Source organism: Empidonax traillii, unplaced genomic scaffold (genome assembly GCF_003031625.1).
Source record: "Empidonax traillii isolate 1590-97213 ecotype Southwest subspecies unplaced genomic scaffold, ASM303162v1 scaffold722:size395592, whole genome shotgun sequence".
NCBI lineage: Eukaryota > Metazoa > Chordata > Aves > Passeriformes > Tyrannidae > Empidonax > Empidonax traillii.
Genome location: NW_020955915.1, coordinates 161992 through 177583, shown reverse-complemented (window position 1 = coordinate 177583; position 15592 = coordinate 161992). Strand labels below are relative to the sequence as shown.

General features: G+C 39.2%; 1 protein-coding gene across 1 annotated transcript in view; it reads left to right on the top strand.

The window, feature by feature from the left end:
* The window catches only part of SLC9A9 (solute carrier family 9 member A9), a 146958-nt gene that overhangs the window by 72223 nt on the left and 59143 nt on the right, over positions 1-15592 (top strand). The window contains exons 10-11 of the mRNA XM_027900401.1: positions 11150-11263; positions 12199-12310. Of these exons, the coding sequence (XP_027756202.1) occupies positions 11150-11263; positions 12199-12310 (226 nt within the window). The remainder of the gene's footprint in view (positions 1-11149; positions 11264-12198; positions 12311-15592) is intronic.

Genomic DNA, 15592 nt, shown 5'->3' with positions numbered 1-15592 from the left:
ACGGCCTTGATCTCCTGCAAGGGCATTCAGAAGTTATGATGACTGGGGCTTCAGATGGTGCTGCTCAGCAAAGAGCACAGGTGGCCAACTCACAGAGCTCAATAGAAAGGTTTGCAGAAAAAGCTCCTTCTGATAACAAAAAAATGAAAAGAAAATAGCATTTGGAAAGATATATTTGTATTGGAAGAGCAGTAGTAGAGTTCTGCCCATGTTTTAACTAGTTTTGCTTAAAGTAAATACTTTGGAAACGAGTAGATTAGGGGAAACCTTGCTCTTGTTTTCGTATATTGCACACAGATTTTTTTTTGGTTTTGTTTGTTTGTTTGTTGGGTTTGGGGGGGGATGTTGATGAGGCCTGTGGCAAAACCTTCATTGTGCAGCTGTTGAAAACAATCAGGGAGAACACAGAAATGCCCCTGTTGTTCTTCTTTCTCAGAAAAGAAAATGATACAAACATAAAAAGGTTGTAAGCACAGTTAAAAAAAGAAGAATGGTTTATGCTGCACTTAGCCTATGAATACAGGAGCAGACACCTGAAACTGCAGGCAGAGATTCTTGCTAAATTTGAGAAACAAGTCCCAGCCTTCTACCCCTCTAAGAGTCCAAAAACTGGCATCTCTAGACATTAGGGCTCATCACAAACACGCTGCTCTCCTTCCTTCTTCTCTCGAACTGAAAATGCACCCCACCCGTGGTGCTGGCAGTAATTATCACCTTTAAAATGGATTGCAGTTGACAGGATGTGTCCAACCAATCCCAGATCCCTGCACAGCTATTTTCTGTGTTTAGCAGAAAAGGCTGAAGGCTGGAGACGTGCCAGGTGCATTGTTTGACCAGATGTATCATAAGATCTTATGGAACCCTGCAGAACAGTATAATGCTGTAAAGAAAGCTAAAGCTGCTTACTGTATGGGTTTAACAAGAAGAATCATAACAACACGAGGAAATCTCGATTTCTGCAAAAGGAGTTACGCTACCATATCTTTCAATCTGAATTTCTTAACAAAATCCCTCATTATCTGACTGATGTTCCTGATTACTTAACCATGCTAAAAGAATGTTAATCTGCAGTCTCTTTACATATGACTCCCCTTAAATTTATGTGGAAATGCTGTGATTGTTTCCTCTCTTTCAGCTGTGAGCTATATGATGGATGGTAAACAGCTTGGAAACACTGCTACGAGTAAACTGATAACAGTAGACTTCATGGTATAGCAGTAATTACCTGCATAATTTATGGCTTATATCATAAATCAGCTGCCATCCTATCCATAATACTGAAAATATGGGGTGTGCACATACAGAAATCTTGTTAGAATATTCAGTCTTCTCATACTTCATTTTGCAGTTTTCATTTTTCATCTGTTTTTGCACACCTGCATTAGTGACTTCTTAACTGAGAATGTGCTCATGGTCTCTGGCCTCATTAGTTCCCATCAAGCAAAGTGTCCCTTTGTCATCAGCATTTTGTAAGGAATATCATATTCTAGTATCTTACACACGCAGCCCCCTGAATAAAAAAAGTACTTTGGACCTACGAAGAAGAGAAAGTCTCTTGGAAAACAAATTAAAACCCATTTTCCTTCATTTTGCTTAAGCACAGGAACTGGAAAATACAACATGCTCAGATGTAATTCATACCCTGAAGTAACCCAGAGCTGCAGTGAAGCAGCATTTCTAACAGAGAAGCTCATCTTGCTGAAAAATGATGTCATTTTTGATGCTGGTAGGCTAAGGAACATAATGCCATATGCAAACCACTTTCCAAATGGCTTCATTAAAGTTTTTACAATCTGTTTAAACATTAAACATTTTCTTTAAATATTAATAAAGATCTTAGATTGCTAAGGTTATAGTTTACTCTTTGCAGCACAGTAGCAGATGCCAGCAGTTAGCTCTCATATACCACTTGGAATTATAACCCATAGGCCAAAATCTCGTTGGCATATGGAGAAATGTGGAATGAACTTCCAAACTGAGACACATGCTGGAGTTTCTTTGAAAGGTGCCCTGAATCACAAATGAGACTCTCCTATATCTTCATCTGTGGAGTCAAACTGCATGGTGCTCTGTAAGCTACTGCAGAGCCCCAAACTGCTTTCTGTAACTGTGCAGATCGTGTTATTGGGGCTCTCCTGATCTTCTCACGAGATGTTTGAGGAGTGACCTCTGAAACTATTCCCCCTGCTGTGTTTAGTTGGCACTCATCCCTAGTTTTCAAGTCTAGGCCCACGCAAACATCCATCCCTGTACCCCACTTCTGCAAAGCACATCTAGTTTGGGGGAAAGAATTCCCTCTAAGAGTGGGGGCTGTCAATCAAGGCCCTTCCTGATTATTTCCACCCTCCTCATCACTGCAGCTGTGGAGTGCATAAAAACAAAGAGCAAATGATAATCAGTCTAGTCCTGGGGTACGAACATATTCTCGCATCACCAACACGTAGTGCTGAAACAGAGCTGGGTGCAGGTCAGCATCCCAAACTGACAATTACAACTCCCTTAAACACGTACTCAGTCCCTACTCTCTGATGGGAGAATAAAAGGATAAAAAAATAAATGACAAGGATAAAAAAATGAAGGTAGGATTCTTCATTTAAATCTTTCGTTTTTCATACAGGTAAAGTAATTTAGTATTATACAATGAACCAAAGCCCCTTGACTTTAATGAGATCTGGCTTATGCTATAAATGAACAGGTTCTAAATATAATGATAACAGAAGTCAAAACAGTCTCTTACTTAAATTACAGTTATGTAATGGCAATGATTTTCACTAACTGGCAAACACTGACATTTCACATTATTGAGTTATGTGATTTTACTACGGGATTTATCAATAAATTATCCAATTAGGGAATGAATCTCTAGGAAATATTATCTGGTTGGTATTTCTATGCATAGTACATTATACTGCTCAAATGGAGTGCAGTAAAATAATTCAGCACATCGGTTTACAAGGTTCTTATGTTGAGGGTATCAGTAATAGATGCCTTAATTATAGCCCGTGTTGCCTCACACTTGCATGAGTATGTGTCACCGTGCTCCTAATTGCTTTCCTGCCAGGACACTGTGTTTGGAAACGCAATTAAAGAGCTATTTCTGGCGTGGTTGGAGAGGCTGCACTGGGATCTTTGCAGAGCATCGAGAGTTTTTTGTTGCAAATGTGGACTGGCCTTGCCCAAAGAAATCAGTATGGTTTGGGAGCTTTGCTACTTTTGTACTTTGTATTTTTTTTTTAAATGGTGATACTTTGGCCCTGCCCAGAGATCCTTGGGGCAGTGGGAGGCCTTACAGAATCTGAGTTTATATAATCAAACTGCCATTGACAAAGATGCATTCTTGCAGTCTGAAATACGTTTTCTATGTTTCTTCTTTTTGCATGACTGCTGGTTCCTCACAGTTCTCTTTCAAGGGTTATGATCTGAAAAATCCCCTATCAGCTAAAAAAACTGCACAAAAGCTTGGGTCAGAACTTTTTAGAAGCATGTAGCTAGCACTGAAAGTCTCACACAATAAGCTGCAAGAAGAAAATCCGTGTAAATAAGGCATTCTAACAGTCTAAAGCCTTGCCAGCATCCTGTCTTTTGACTGACTGAGCAGCTGTGTTTCCATTACGCGATTAATGGATCTGCTACCTTCAAAAGAGACATTTGTACCAAATGGTAGCACAGTGCAAGAAATACTAAACAGCTGACTGCAGCTCATCTCTTTCTCCTGGTACCGTCTGTGCACATAATTAAGGGCTAAAAAGCTCTTTTGTCAAAATTTTTCAGACTGAATGTCTAAATCATGACTGGGATTCAAATAAGTGCCCTGTCTTTGCACATATTTCGGTACCTATCTACTTTCATTAACCTACAATAATGAAATAGCATGCAAGTTTCAGCATCTATTTCAGGCTTTTGACTTTTAATTCTGCTCCAGTCACACTAATCAAGGGGGTTCACACACCTTTTGCTTTTCTACAGATTCTTGCAGAAGGCATTTTTAAGTTGCACGAGTATATTTTCACTACAGATACTTAATTTTCTGTAAAACAGTCTCCTGAGCTCCCAGATTTAAGTATAGCTGAAGGTGTATCTTAGTTTAGGATTTCCAGTCTCTGGTTGTCTCACTGTGGGTTTGGTTTGTGGGGTTTTTTGTGATATCAGTTGTGGGTTTAGTAAAACATCACCAAGGAGACCACAAGTAATTTAGCAGACCTGAAAACCCTGGAAACCTTTGCAATATTTTCTCCAACAGCTTCTATTCTCTTGGTTTCAGCTGGAGTCACATTATGTCTCATTTACCTCATCTCCACAGAGCCTGCACTCTGGATTACAGCTTTAAGAACTGTTAGATGAGAAGAGTCATGTATCCTAATACTTCAGGAAAAACTGTGACACACAAAAACACAGTTGCTATTCACACTTCTCAGTCTTTTTGTCCAAATAATTCTTGAATAGCAGCCTACATCAGGAGGCAGAGAAACTGTTTAAAGATGACTGTAGAAATTAAGCAAAGAATTCCCCAAATCCCCACCCTAAATATGTAAGAACAGATCAGTGGACATACTAATTCACTAGCCTGCCTCAGATACTGAACTGCAGATTAATTGCAGGCAATACTGCCCAAGGGTAATACTACCACGGGGCAGCATTCTGCCAGAGCTCACCCATCAGTAACAGGTCTACAAGAATAATAAAAGGAGCTTAATTATCATCAGAATCTCATACTATTCAACACTGCTTAGAACAAGAGCAGTTCTCAGAGTGAGGATGCTCTGCTATGGTTGGAAGAGGAAAGGTCTTGTTTCCATTCCCCTCCAGCCTCTATAAACAGAACAAAGCAGTGTATATATATATATATATAATGTATATACATATATGTATGGCAAACTCTGAACAAATAACTGTGGCACAGAAAGTAAAGAAGTTATTTAGTAAACACTCTTTTGTCTTAGATTAGGCACTGAATAAAAACAAAACAAGGTGTCATCAGGAAAAAAAATGCATGCAAATACTGCTACTGCTTTCTGGTTTGAGGTAAAATAGACTGATTCCTATTTTGCAGTTCTGCAGCGCTTTTTTCCCCCCACAGAATTAGTTGTACAGACTGTAAAGGGAAACATCAATATTGGTAGCTAGAAGCTGCACTATAATATCTATAAAACAGATGCAAAGAGGGCAAGTATTTATCCTGTAATAGTCAGATTTGGAGTAAAATGGAGATCTTACAGTCATGAAGAAAAGGCACCACAGACTTCATAAGAATCTCTTATTATTAATTCCTGATAAGTTAAAGGCCCTTATATTTGTTTCTAGTTCCTAGTACCTCAAAGACTAACTTTCCAACAAACAAAACTTGGCAAGGAGAGAAACTGTTTTTATGAACACAGTTCAAGAATTAGTATTGGAGTATATTTTCCCTCAGCAAATTGAAATGGAATAAATTGCTTTTATTCTCTTTAGAAACTGAGTTGATTGCTAGAGGTTAGGACTGTGGTGGCAAGTCACAGAGAAAAAAAAAAGAAAAAAAAAAAGACAAAAACCACTTGAGAGGAGTGAAAGGGAAAGATGAGCTTGATTTTTTGTTTGAATTTTGAAAAATCAGCTGCAGTTCCTCTAGTTCTAATATAAATTGAGGAACACCAAAGATCTATTAGTTCACTGCCACATTACAGACAACCAGATTACATTGATAACATTCCTGCTTTTCTTTGATTTAAAGAAGAACAGTCATGTTTTAAAGCATCTAATTCTCTTTTCTTACCTGAAATTTGCTTTGGCAGAGCCACAAATTGTTTTTTCTGGTTATTTTTTAACCATTGTTCCATATATCTCATAACTGTCAGTTAATGTCCCTCTGTCCCTGCTTCCACCTGATCAGTGATTTTCTGCCCCAGAAAGATGTCATTCAAGTTGTTCAGAATGTCATAATCTTACACTTCATTTGGAGTGGTTATTATAATTTTGCATTTTTTTTTTATTCTTTGTTTCCCCACACAGTTTATTCTCTGATTTCAGCTTTACAGGAACACGAGCTTAATCCTAGACTGCACAGGCTGTTATCATTACCCCTATCAGGGAATGGAACAGGCATCAGTGTTCCCAAAAATTTCCAAATCCCTCCCTAACATAGTGATTCGAGTACTACCAGTATTTTTTGACCAGTCAAAAGTCCTTTCCATCCCTTCCAGCAGTTTTCCAGCTGCACTCTGGTGTGTCAGATCTGGAGCAGAACCCTTCCCTAATGCTCCCAGAGGATTATAATCCAAAATGAACCCAGAGCCCTTTCCCTGCAGCCATCCCTGAGCACATGATCTCACACTGGGGGCCTTCCTCTGTGCCTGCAGCATCTCACTTTAGCACTCTGAAGATGGCTGGTTGCAGTTTAGGAACCAAACGAGAATGTGGCTGACAAGCTGGAGGAGCAACAGCACCATCCCCTCTCTTTTGGTGGCACCTTCCATTCAGCTCTCGTTCCTGGGTTATTTTTAGGTCAAATTAAGGCCTGGTGTAGAACAGCAAAATTTGGTTATGCTGCAGGAAAGGGAGGGGTCTAAAAAGGTTCCTTCTCTTACAAATTGAGCCATGTTTGAAAAACAAACAACTTTGCAGAAATTCCCTTTCCTAGGCAACTTAGCAAGATTAATGTTCTAGAGCCAGATACAAATTCTACCGAAGGCAGCACTGAATGCAAATGCTAAATTCTAATTCAGCTGCCTAACTTTCAGCATTTGTGGTCTGAAGTTCTTTTGTCAAGCAAAGCCATTCAAGACCGATGATATTTTTAATAATAGGATTTGCCTTTCTATCTGAGGCCAGCATTTTTCTTTGCTGTTGCTGCTCAGAAGTGTGTTCTGTGCCAGCAGTTTCATCCAGGCTGAACTTGGGTGATGGTGTGTAGATTATGCCAGAAAGAGTAACAATACCATGGAAATGTCAAATATTGCTGCTCTTTCCTTTCCCTTGCTGCTACTGTTCCTTTATTTCTTTTTCCTTTCCCAGTTCTTCCTCAGGCCTTCTCAATCCTTTAAGCCTCCCAGCTCTATAGGGAAATGGAAAGTTATTGTGTGCCTTCGATAAATCTGTTGGGGTGAAATTCATTTAATTCAGGAGCAAAGCCTACTGATAAAAAAGGCCAGAGTTTTTCCCCAGGACATTAAAGATCTTGTAAGAATCTCTCTCTGCTACTGCCTGTGTAAGTCTAGAGTCAGATATGCTTGGATATCAAAATTAACACCATAAACAAGTTTATATTCTATCGTGAATTTGAGTCACTTTTGCTGATTCTTTCATCTAAGCATGTTATTCAGAAATGAGCATTTTATCACTCTGCTGGGAAGATTCATTATAGCTGTATAAGATTTCAAGCAAGAGGTTCCAATTCAAACCTCCTTTTTCTGATTTTGAACCCCCTAATCAAAATAAAATTAAATAAAGCAATTGGGCTATAAAAAAGTCTTGCACCATCTCAGAAAAAATACGGTAGTTCAAATTCTAACTGCATTTTGATTCCAAACAGTTAAGGAAAAGCAATTTTCATCAATTATTGATTTACCAATATCCTTGATTTCATGAAACATTTTTAATAGCTGGGTTCTAATTAAATAGCATTATTCAAATATAATAAATTTTATAACCATCACTTAACATTGACTACCTGGGTTTTAATAGCTCTCTGTCACCTTCAGATGCTGGGACAAAGTTGTGGATGTAATTCAGCTTTCACCCAATCCCCCCAAACCAACATTATTGCCTTCAGAGAAAAGGATGCTGTTTGCAATTCTGCTCTTACCCAGTCCTGCCATGCTAACTTTATTCCCTTGAGATGAAAAATGCTCTTTAAAATATTAGGATTTGAACAATCTTATTTTCCACCTCCCCAACCACAAGGTGCTGTGGCATAGATTGGGATCATTTTCTCCTTTTGATGATCCTTTAAAGAATTCTATTTTTATTGCAGCTGAGATTGGTACTTAGTGTGTCCCATCTTCCAGGTGCACTAATTACTTACCTAGATATTCTTTCTAACACTCAGGGAAAATATAAGTAGTTCTATAAAATAAATAGAACTGCAAAGCCATTCTGGTGTAACTTTTTGCTCTGATTGGCTTGAATTTAACAGGGCAGGGGTGGAGGGAAGGAGAAAGGAGAAAAACAAGGTGCTTTCCTTGTCTTGCTTGAAAGACAAAGCTAAAACAGAGTCTACATCATATAAAACATCAGTATAAGATAATCTTAGTGGTTACAAGTGCAAATAGCCTGGATTTATTCCTTCCTGTGCCAGGGAGAACTGAACTGCAAGTGGCACTTTCCAGAAGAAGGTCTCAGCTTACAACTGATTTTTTGCACATCCCTCTTAGTACTTACAATGGCTGAGAGTAATAGAAAAACTAAGCGTATTTAGTGAATGATGTGGTTTTAAATACATAAGTAGTATATAAATTTTACCATAAGTCTTTTGTAATAAGCACTATTTACAGAGAAAATTACTAAAGCAAAGCAAATACCACTTTCAGTAACTCACTGAGTTAAACACCGAAACCAAGTGCCTGGATCGGTTTTGTAATTAATACTTTACTCTGCAATGTGTTGGCATTGGTGATTTATTACAGCTCTTACTTTAAAAGTACAAGCAGATTTATAGACTCTGTGGAGAGGTAGGAATGCCACATTAAAAATGAGGGGGTTTAGTTGAAAAATTTTCTTACTACTACGTGTGTGTAACAATGGTTTCTAATATCATTTTCTGTTAGCCTTGGCAAACCAATGGTGGCATAGGAGCACTTTAATGCCAATTCCATCTAGAGCAGAAAGAGGCTGGTTGTCTGTGTGGGTGGCAAGGGAAGGGAATTTATGGTTACAGACAAAACACTTCTAAAAACTCAGGATCGAGGACTTTAATCCCAACTTTTTCTTCCTGTTAAAGTAATCCCACTTGCAAGGAGGAATATTGAAAATCAAGACCATTTTTGAATAGCATTTAAGCAGACCATGCACCATAGCAGGGACCTGGCCCATGGGCACTCAAATAAAAAAGGAACTGCTGTGCATGGTACAACTCCCTGGGTGACCCAGGACATTTTAAATTCCAGTTGCAAGCCTATTCCTCCTGTTTTTCTGCTTCCCATCCAAAGGTCCTGACATCTCATCTTTAAACCAGCACAGCTCAGCCAACACACAAATACACACACAAAAAGTAGCAAAAAACAGGATGCATGTGGACAGTAGGAGGAGGTAAAGTTATTAGGAAAAGTAAAAGATGCACTAAAGTGGATTCACAAGAAATCCATAAAGATTTCATCCTGATCAGACTGCTGAAGACAACAGGTGAGGAGTTTAAAATCAGCTATGTCATGAAAGCACTTCAGGCAAGAGTAAAAGTTTGAATTTACCAGTAAAGATTACTGAGAAAGAGTATAGAGTGAAAGCAATGATACAGCAAAAATCTGTTTTCCTCAAAGATAAAGTATGCTGACAAAAGTTTGGAAAATACAAGAAATAAAATTTAGTTTCAGAAACCGCATTTCTAAAATGCATCAGTAGCAGATCTACTTTGCCTTGGTTTTAGTCTTTAATGAGATTTTGTAAATTAAGGATGAAATATCAGTCAGCTTTAAAACCTCTGGAGCACCTTTATCTTATCCCAACAACCAAAGTATGCAGTTGTGGCTCCTCCCAGCCACAATATCCTTCCCTAAAAAGATTTTCATGTCTACACAAAGAGCTATTTTATGTGTATGTAGATCCTGCCATGGCACTGAAGATACATTTTTCTAAAGCTTTAAATAACGTATCAGATGACGTTCCCACAAAGACAGGGGCTCATGTTTGCTCTCCAATGAAATGCAAGGATTTATCATCATTTCTACGGGTCACAAGATCCCACACTTCGAGGGGTTTTGGGAACTGGTTCCTCTCATCTAAATTTGATGAAAATAAGTTAAACTGCTAACCTGCAAATACATTTTGTGTTTGTTTTCATGTTGTTCAGTATTGCAGCACAAAATGAGGCCTGTGGAATGCGTGCTTGGGATAATTGATGGTGCTGCCATGGGGTCCAAAATATCTTCCCACATACTAGTGGGGTTTATGCCATTTTGCCTCACAAATTTGTTTTAATGATTGTGACAGCTCTCATTTTTCCTTTGTTGAATTTTAGTGACTGTTATTGGATATTTATTTTTAGAAGCACAAACATATTACAAAAAAAAACCCAAAACACATAAGCCCACTGAGGATGACTAAAACATCTCCATAGTAACATTCCAAATAGTGATGTATGACTGTTGTAGACAGACTGACAAAGTTCACTCCTAACTCTGCAACAGGATTTGGTAGCATAGAATTCTGAGCTCAAAAGTGACTTCAGAAGAGAAAAGCCCTCTTTTTCTCTCCTCTGGGGTTATTTGGCAGCACTTTTTTCCAGACGTGGATAAATAAGAGAATTTATTTTATTAGTTTTTATATAATCAGCTGCAAATGCAATCAAGAACATCCCCTCAAGACAAATGAATGTTTTGGTTTTGCTTGTTTGTTCACAGAAGAAATTCTACCCTAATCATGTATTTCAATCTTATTTTATAATACCTTTAAATGATATCTTAAACAGCTTAGTTTGAAATGAGTATTGATATTGATGTCCACACAGAGCAATAACAGTTCCCATCTGTAGGATCATATTCCTGGCAGTAAGAAAGACTCTGCTATATTTTAAAGGCACAGGTTCTTAGAAGTCCATTTAGGAAATCTTTTTTTTTTCTTCCTCTCTTGGCATTAGTGCACCCACAGCCAGGACTGTGGTATTTACAGCCACTTCTGTAACCAGGCTCACCCCTGTAAACATGAGTGAAGGTAAATTCCCTCAGCTTCCTTCCACCTGCACTGAAGCTCAGATAACTTACTTGCTGTTTACATATCCTATCACTTTCTATGTCAAGCTTTCACACACGACCCAGAGAAAAACATGCAAGAAACTGTGGTGTTTGGAGCTAAGACAGCCGGTATACTGTACAGCAAATTAGGCAGCTTTAAAACCCACCCCTGCAATAGCAGCAATTTCTGTTCCTTTCATCTAAACAGCTCTGTATTCCAAGGGAACCTGCAATAATCAGTAGTTTGTTACAGACATGAGTCATAATTATGTTCTTTCTCTCTCTCGTTTAAGTTGTTCGAGTTCATGAATTTTTTGGCTGAGAACGTCATCTTCTGCTACATGGGACTGGCACTATTTACATTTCAAAATCACATCTTCAATCCTCTTTTTATCTGTGGTGCATTTGTATCCTTTTCTGTAAAGAAGTATGTATCTGTGTGCATGTGGATATATATTAAAAAATGTATATTCCATGAGGGAAAAACAAAAGCCACCAAGCAAACCAGTCAGTTCCTTGAATCTTTTTGCCTGTCCGGAGCCAGTGCAGCCCCACAAACAGCAGAGCTGCCTCCAGACAGATGGGTGCCATGAGCAGGACTTCCCCAAAACTACGTAAATGATATTAAATCCTTAAAAACAAACAGTTCTGCTCTCCTTCTTTATATTGGATATCTCTAGAGTACAGAGATTTCTTTATACCATCATGTGCCAAGAGGCTGGTGAGAAAAGGAATCTGTGTCTTTAATCCTGCTGTGGTTTCTCACCAGATCTGTGGTTCAGTTGTACAGCAATGTAGATTTTTCTCACGCTGACAGTTTATACAAATCTGATACAGCCTCATGTCTCTAATTAAGGTAACTTCTGTGATAGTTTCATGGAGGGGTAATAAAGAACGTGCAAAGGATCTATGCAGAAAAGGGGAAGAAAAAGCAAAACGTGCAAGGACAATATGAATGGTCAGGAAAGAAGAAAGTAACAATCAGGTCCAAAAGAACATTTATGCTTTGCAAATTGCTGCCCGAGGAGATAATGCCAGCTCTGCCATTGATGAGGGGCATTTGACTGAAGGGATGAAGTCACATGTGACACAAATGTGATGAGTAGAAGTAGAGTGATTGAAATGGGATATATAATGATGAATATAAAACCAGGATGTCTGGAGAAGGCAAATCTTTGCCACTCCACAGTTCTATTGGAAGCAGAAGGATATGACATGTAAAATATAATGGAATACAATGCCATATTAATTTCACACTTATAAAATAACTTTAGAGAAATATTTGGTTTACTGTTTTTGTCAGTAGTCCCTCCACTATTTTCCTCAACATCTTACATTTCAGGTGGCAGTTTTTGTAGCAAGAGCTTGCAACATATACCCACTTTCTTTCCTTTTGAATTTGGGTCGAAAACAAAAGATTCCCAGGAACTTTCAGCACATGATGATGTTTTCAGGTAAGAGCTATTTTAGTATTTTTGATATTTTTCCTCTCCAGCTTAACGACTGACAAGGATAGCCATCTTTCACTAGAAACACCCATATCCATCACAAAGAATTCCTTATCCTCCAACTCAAGGTTGTCTCTTCAAAGCTACTGAAGGAAATGGATGCGTTCTCATCAGCTTCACTGGGCTCTAGACATATTTTAATGAACTTTTTGCTGTGTCATTGTAAAGGCACCTGCAGTATATCTGACAGTATGCTCACACACCAGCAAATAAATACCCACTTTGGACAGTGTCAGTACTCACATCAGACATTCCTTTAACTTCAGGAACAGTTTTACTTTGAAACATGAGACTAGAAGATTTTAATGCCATAGACCTTTTCATATGTCTTCCAGCTTGATATTTAATTGTATCGATTTTTGTTAACATTGTAGAATAATAAAAAAAAAATTAAAATCCAGAAGAGGGAGCCATGTTCTACTGTGACTTGTACTCAGCCCTGGAACTGCTAAAATCTTAACTGGATTCTCTATTTTCTCACTTGTACAAGCTAGAAATAACTAACTTATTAGCTAAGAACATTTGTTCAGTAAAAAAGAGCCAGACAGATCCCCCAATGCCATTTACGATACAATTTTCTAAAATTAGAAACTTAGCACTTTTTTTTTCCCCTTAGATAAAAATCTGTTGTAAATTCTTATGGATGGAAGTCCTTGATTGACAGCCCTGATGCCCCCCAGTGCATTCAGCCAGATAAGGAGTGCAGTACAATGAGCCCCATTTACAGCTTGCTCATCAGCAGTTCTGCACCTCGGGGGGCCTCAGTTATCCCACTGCAATTCCAGAGAGCAACACAGGGGTTTCATTTCTGCAGCCATTCAATCCTTCTGCTGAAAGCTGCCACTGAAAATGTCAGTTCATAGCAGCCAGACTGGAGTGAGGGATGATGGCCCAGCCAGTGGGAACTGCCCTTCAAACCACCTGCTCACCTGCACTGTTCAACAGGTAACTCTGGCAAAGGCAGCAGGTGGCCAACTGGACAACAGCAGGAGGAGCAGCTTCATATCATCTGTTATCTAGTTTTGGGGCTTCATTTTGGCTTTTGTTTTTCATCAGTTAAAGGGCAGAATTCAAACCCTTCTGAAGTGTATCTAAGTCTTTAACTTTTCTGTCCTGGTTTTCTGCAGCGCAGTTTCACTCTCCACAGAGCAGGAGCAGAAAGCAGCCTGCAGCCAGCAAGTGAACGTGAGAACTCACACTCACACATCAGCTTTCCAGGACAAGCTGGCAGCTGAGAACTGCAGCTCTGAAATACTCTAGTATTGGGAACTTCTAACGTGTAAATGTTAAAATTCTCAGAAAAGTAATTTTTAAGTATTCTTGAGGAAAAAAATGTATTTTGTTGAGAAAAATGTCTTTACAACATTATAATGAAGTAAATGGCATCATCTGCAAGTAGAATAATGAAGAGTGACTGTCTCTCACACTGCCAGGAGCTGCACACTTCACAGAACACTTGGGATACACAGATTTTCTGTGTAACTGTACTTTTTAAGATGCACCAAGATTTGTGCTTCGCTACCAATAACATTCTCATGTGCTGTAAATGGATCACACTGTATATCGTGATAAACAGAACAGTGACTGCCAGAAGAGACACATTCCTGACATAACTAAACAAGACACTGAATTTGAGTTTGAAGGAAAACAATCTACAAAAGAGAGCAGCAATAGCCATAGAATAGCTTGGGTTGGAGGGGACCTTCAGAGGTCTAATTCAACCCTCTGCAGTGAGCTGGGGTATCTGCAACTGGATCAGGGCTCAGAGCCCCATCCAACCTGACCCTGCCTGTCTCCAGGGGTTGGGTATCCATCCACCACCTCTCTGGGACACGTGCCAGCATTTCCCACCTTCACTGCTCTGGTGCAGCATCAGGTTCTGGTCAATCCCAGGGGAAAATGGGCTTCACTCACCACAGCATCACACCTCCAGGTGTAGAAAAGAATGAATTTGGGGATAGTTTTGTTTCCTATCTTATCATTACTAAACACACCAAACGTTTACTGGTTTTTTTAACTGAGTTTTACTGCAACACTCACCAAAGTGATTGCAGCTAAGGTCAGGCAAGTACGTTGTCAATTAGTATTTACCCTGCCAAGAATTCTACTGAAATCATTATGTTGTGCTTTTTGAGGAGTGTTAATAAATTTGAGAAAAAGTGGAAGTGTTAGGCTTGGAAGTGGATTAAATAACATTTTGATTTATCACATTCTTCATCTGCTTCTGCCACTCCTCTAACAACACATTACAGAGGGTGGATTCGCTATGTTTAATCATGATTCCTGATAACATTCCATTGTAAATGAAAACTTGATTAGTCCTTGTATAATTAAACCTGAGCTTCTCAAATTAAGTTGAACATCAGCTAAAGTAAACAGTCCAGCAGTCTCTGCTCATGGGAAAAAGAAATGTTTTAAAGTCTTGAACTGTAAGGGAGATATCACCATACACCAGTAGTCCATGCTGCATGAAAACACCTCATTTCACTGCAGACCCTACTCTGATGCATTTAACAGCTACTAAAATGAAAAGGAAAGGAAAATTAATGGATACAGATGAACTTCCACTCTTCTTCCAATATCCTTATTTACTGTTTCCTGTGCTTTCCTCTTCTCTACAGCATATCAATCAGCCACAGAGAGGCTTGTGGGACACAGTGCTAAAGGGATGGTTGCTGTTAATTTAAGGCATTGCAGCAGCAGTGATGAAAGGGGGGAACACAAAAGCAGAATTACAACAAAAAAGAGTGCCAGTTTACGGGCAGCTGTTGTGCAGGCATTTACATCTGCACACTCACACAGACACGGAGGTGGGAAGTGTCACTGTGAACCTTTCCAAGAGACACAGATACATAAAGAAATCAGCTAAACAGAAAAGAAGGCAAGGAAGGAAAGAGCAGAGAATTACAGCTGAAACCAAAACACCAGATTTACCTACAGAAGGTCTCCCTTCCTGGCAAATTCTCTTCACACCAACAACAAACAGTTCATCCCCCGAGCTCCTGAGAGGGCTGGGCTGGGAGAGGTGTGTGTGTGTGAGGAGTGTGAGCAGAGGATGGCAACAGCCCAAGGGACTGGCTTATGCCATGGGCCTCTGACACATTAAAGAACATCAGCTAAAGATGAATCCACAATGGCTGGCACAGCCAGCAGAAAGATCTGATGGGAACTCTCTGATAGAGCCCAAGGATGAATGGATCACAGCACAGATGTGAAGCTGCTGTCAGT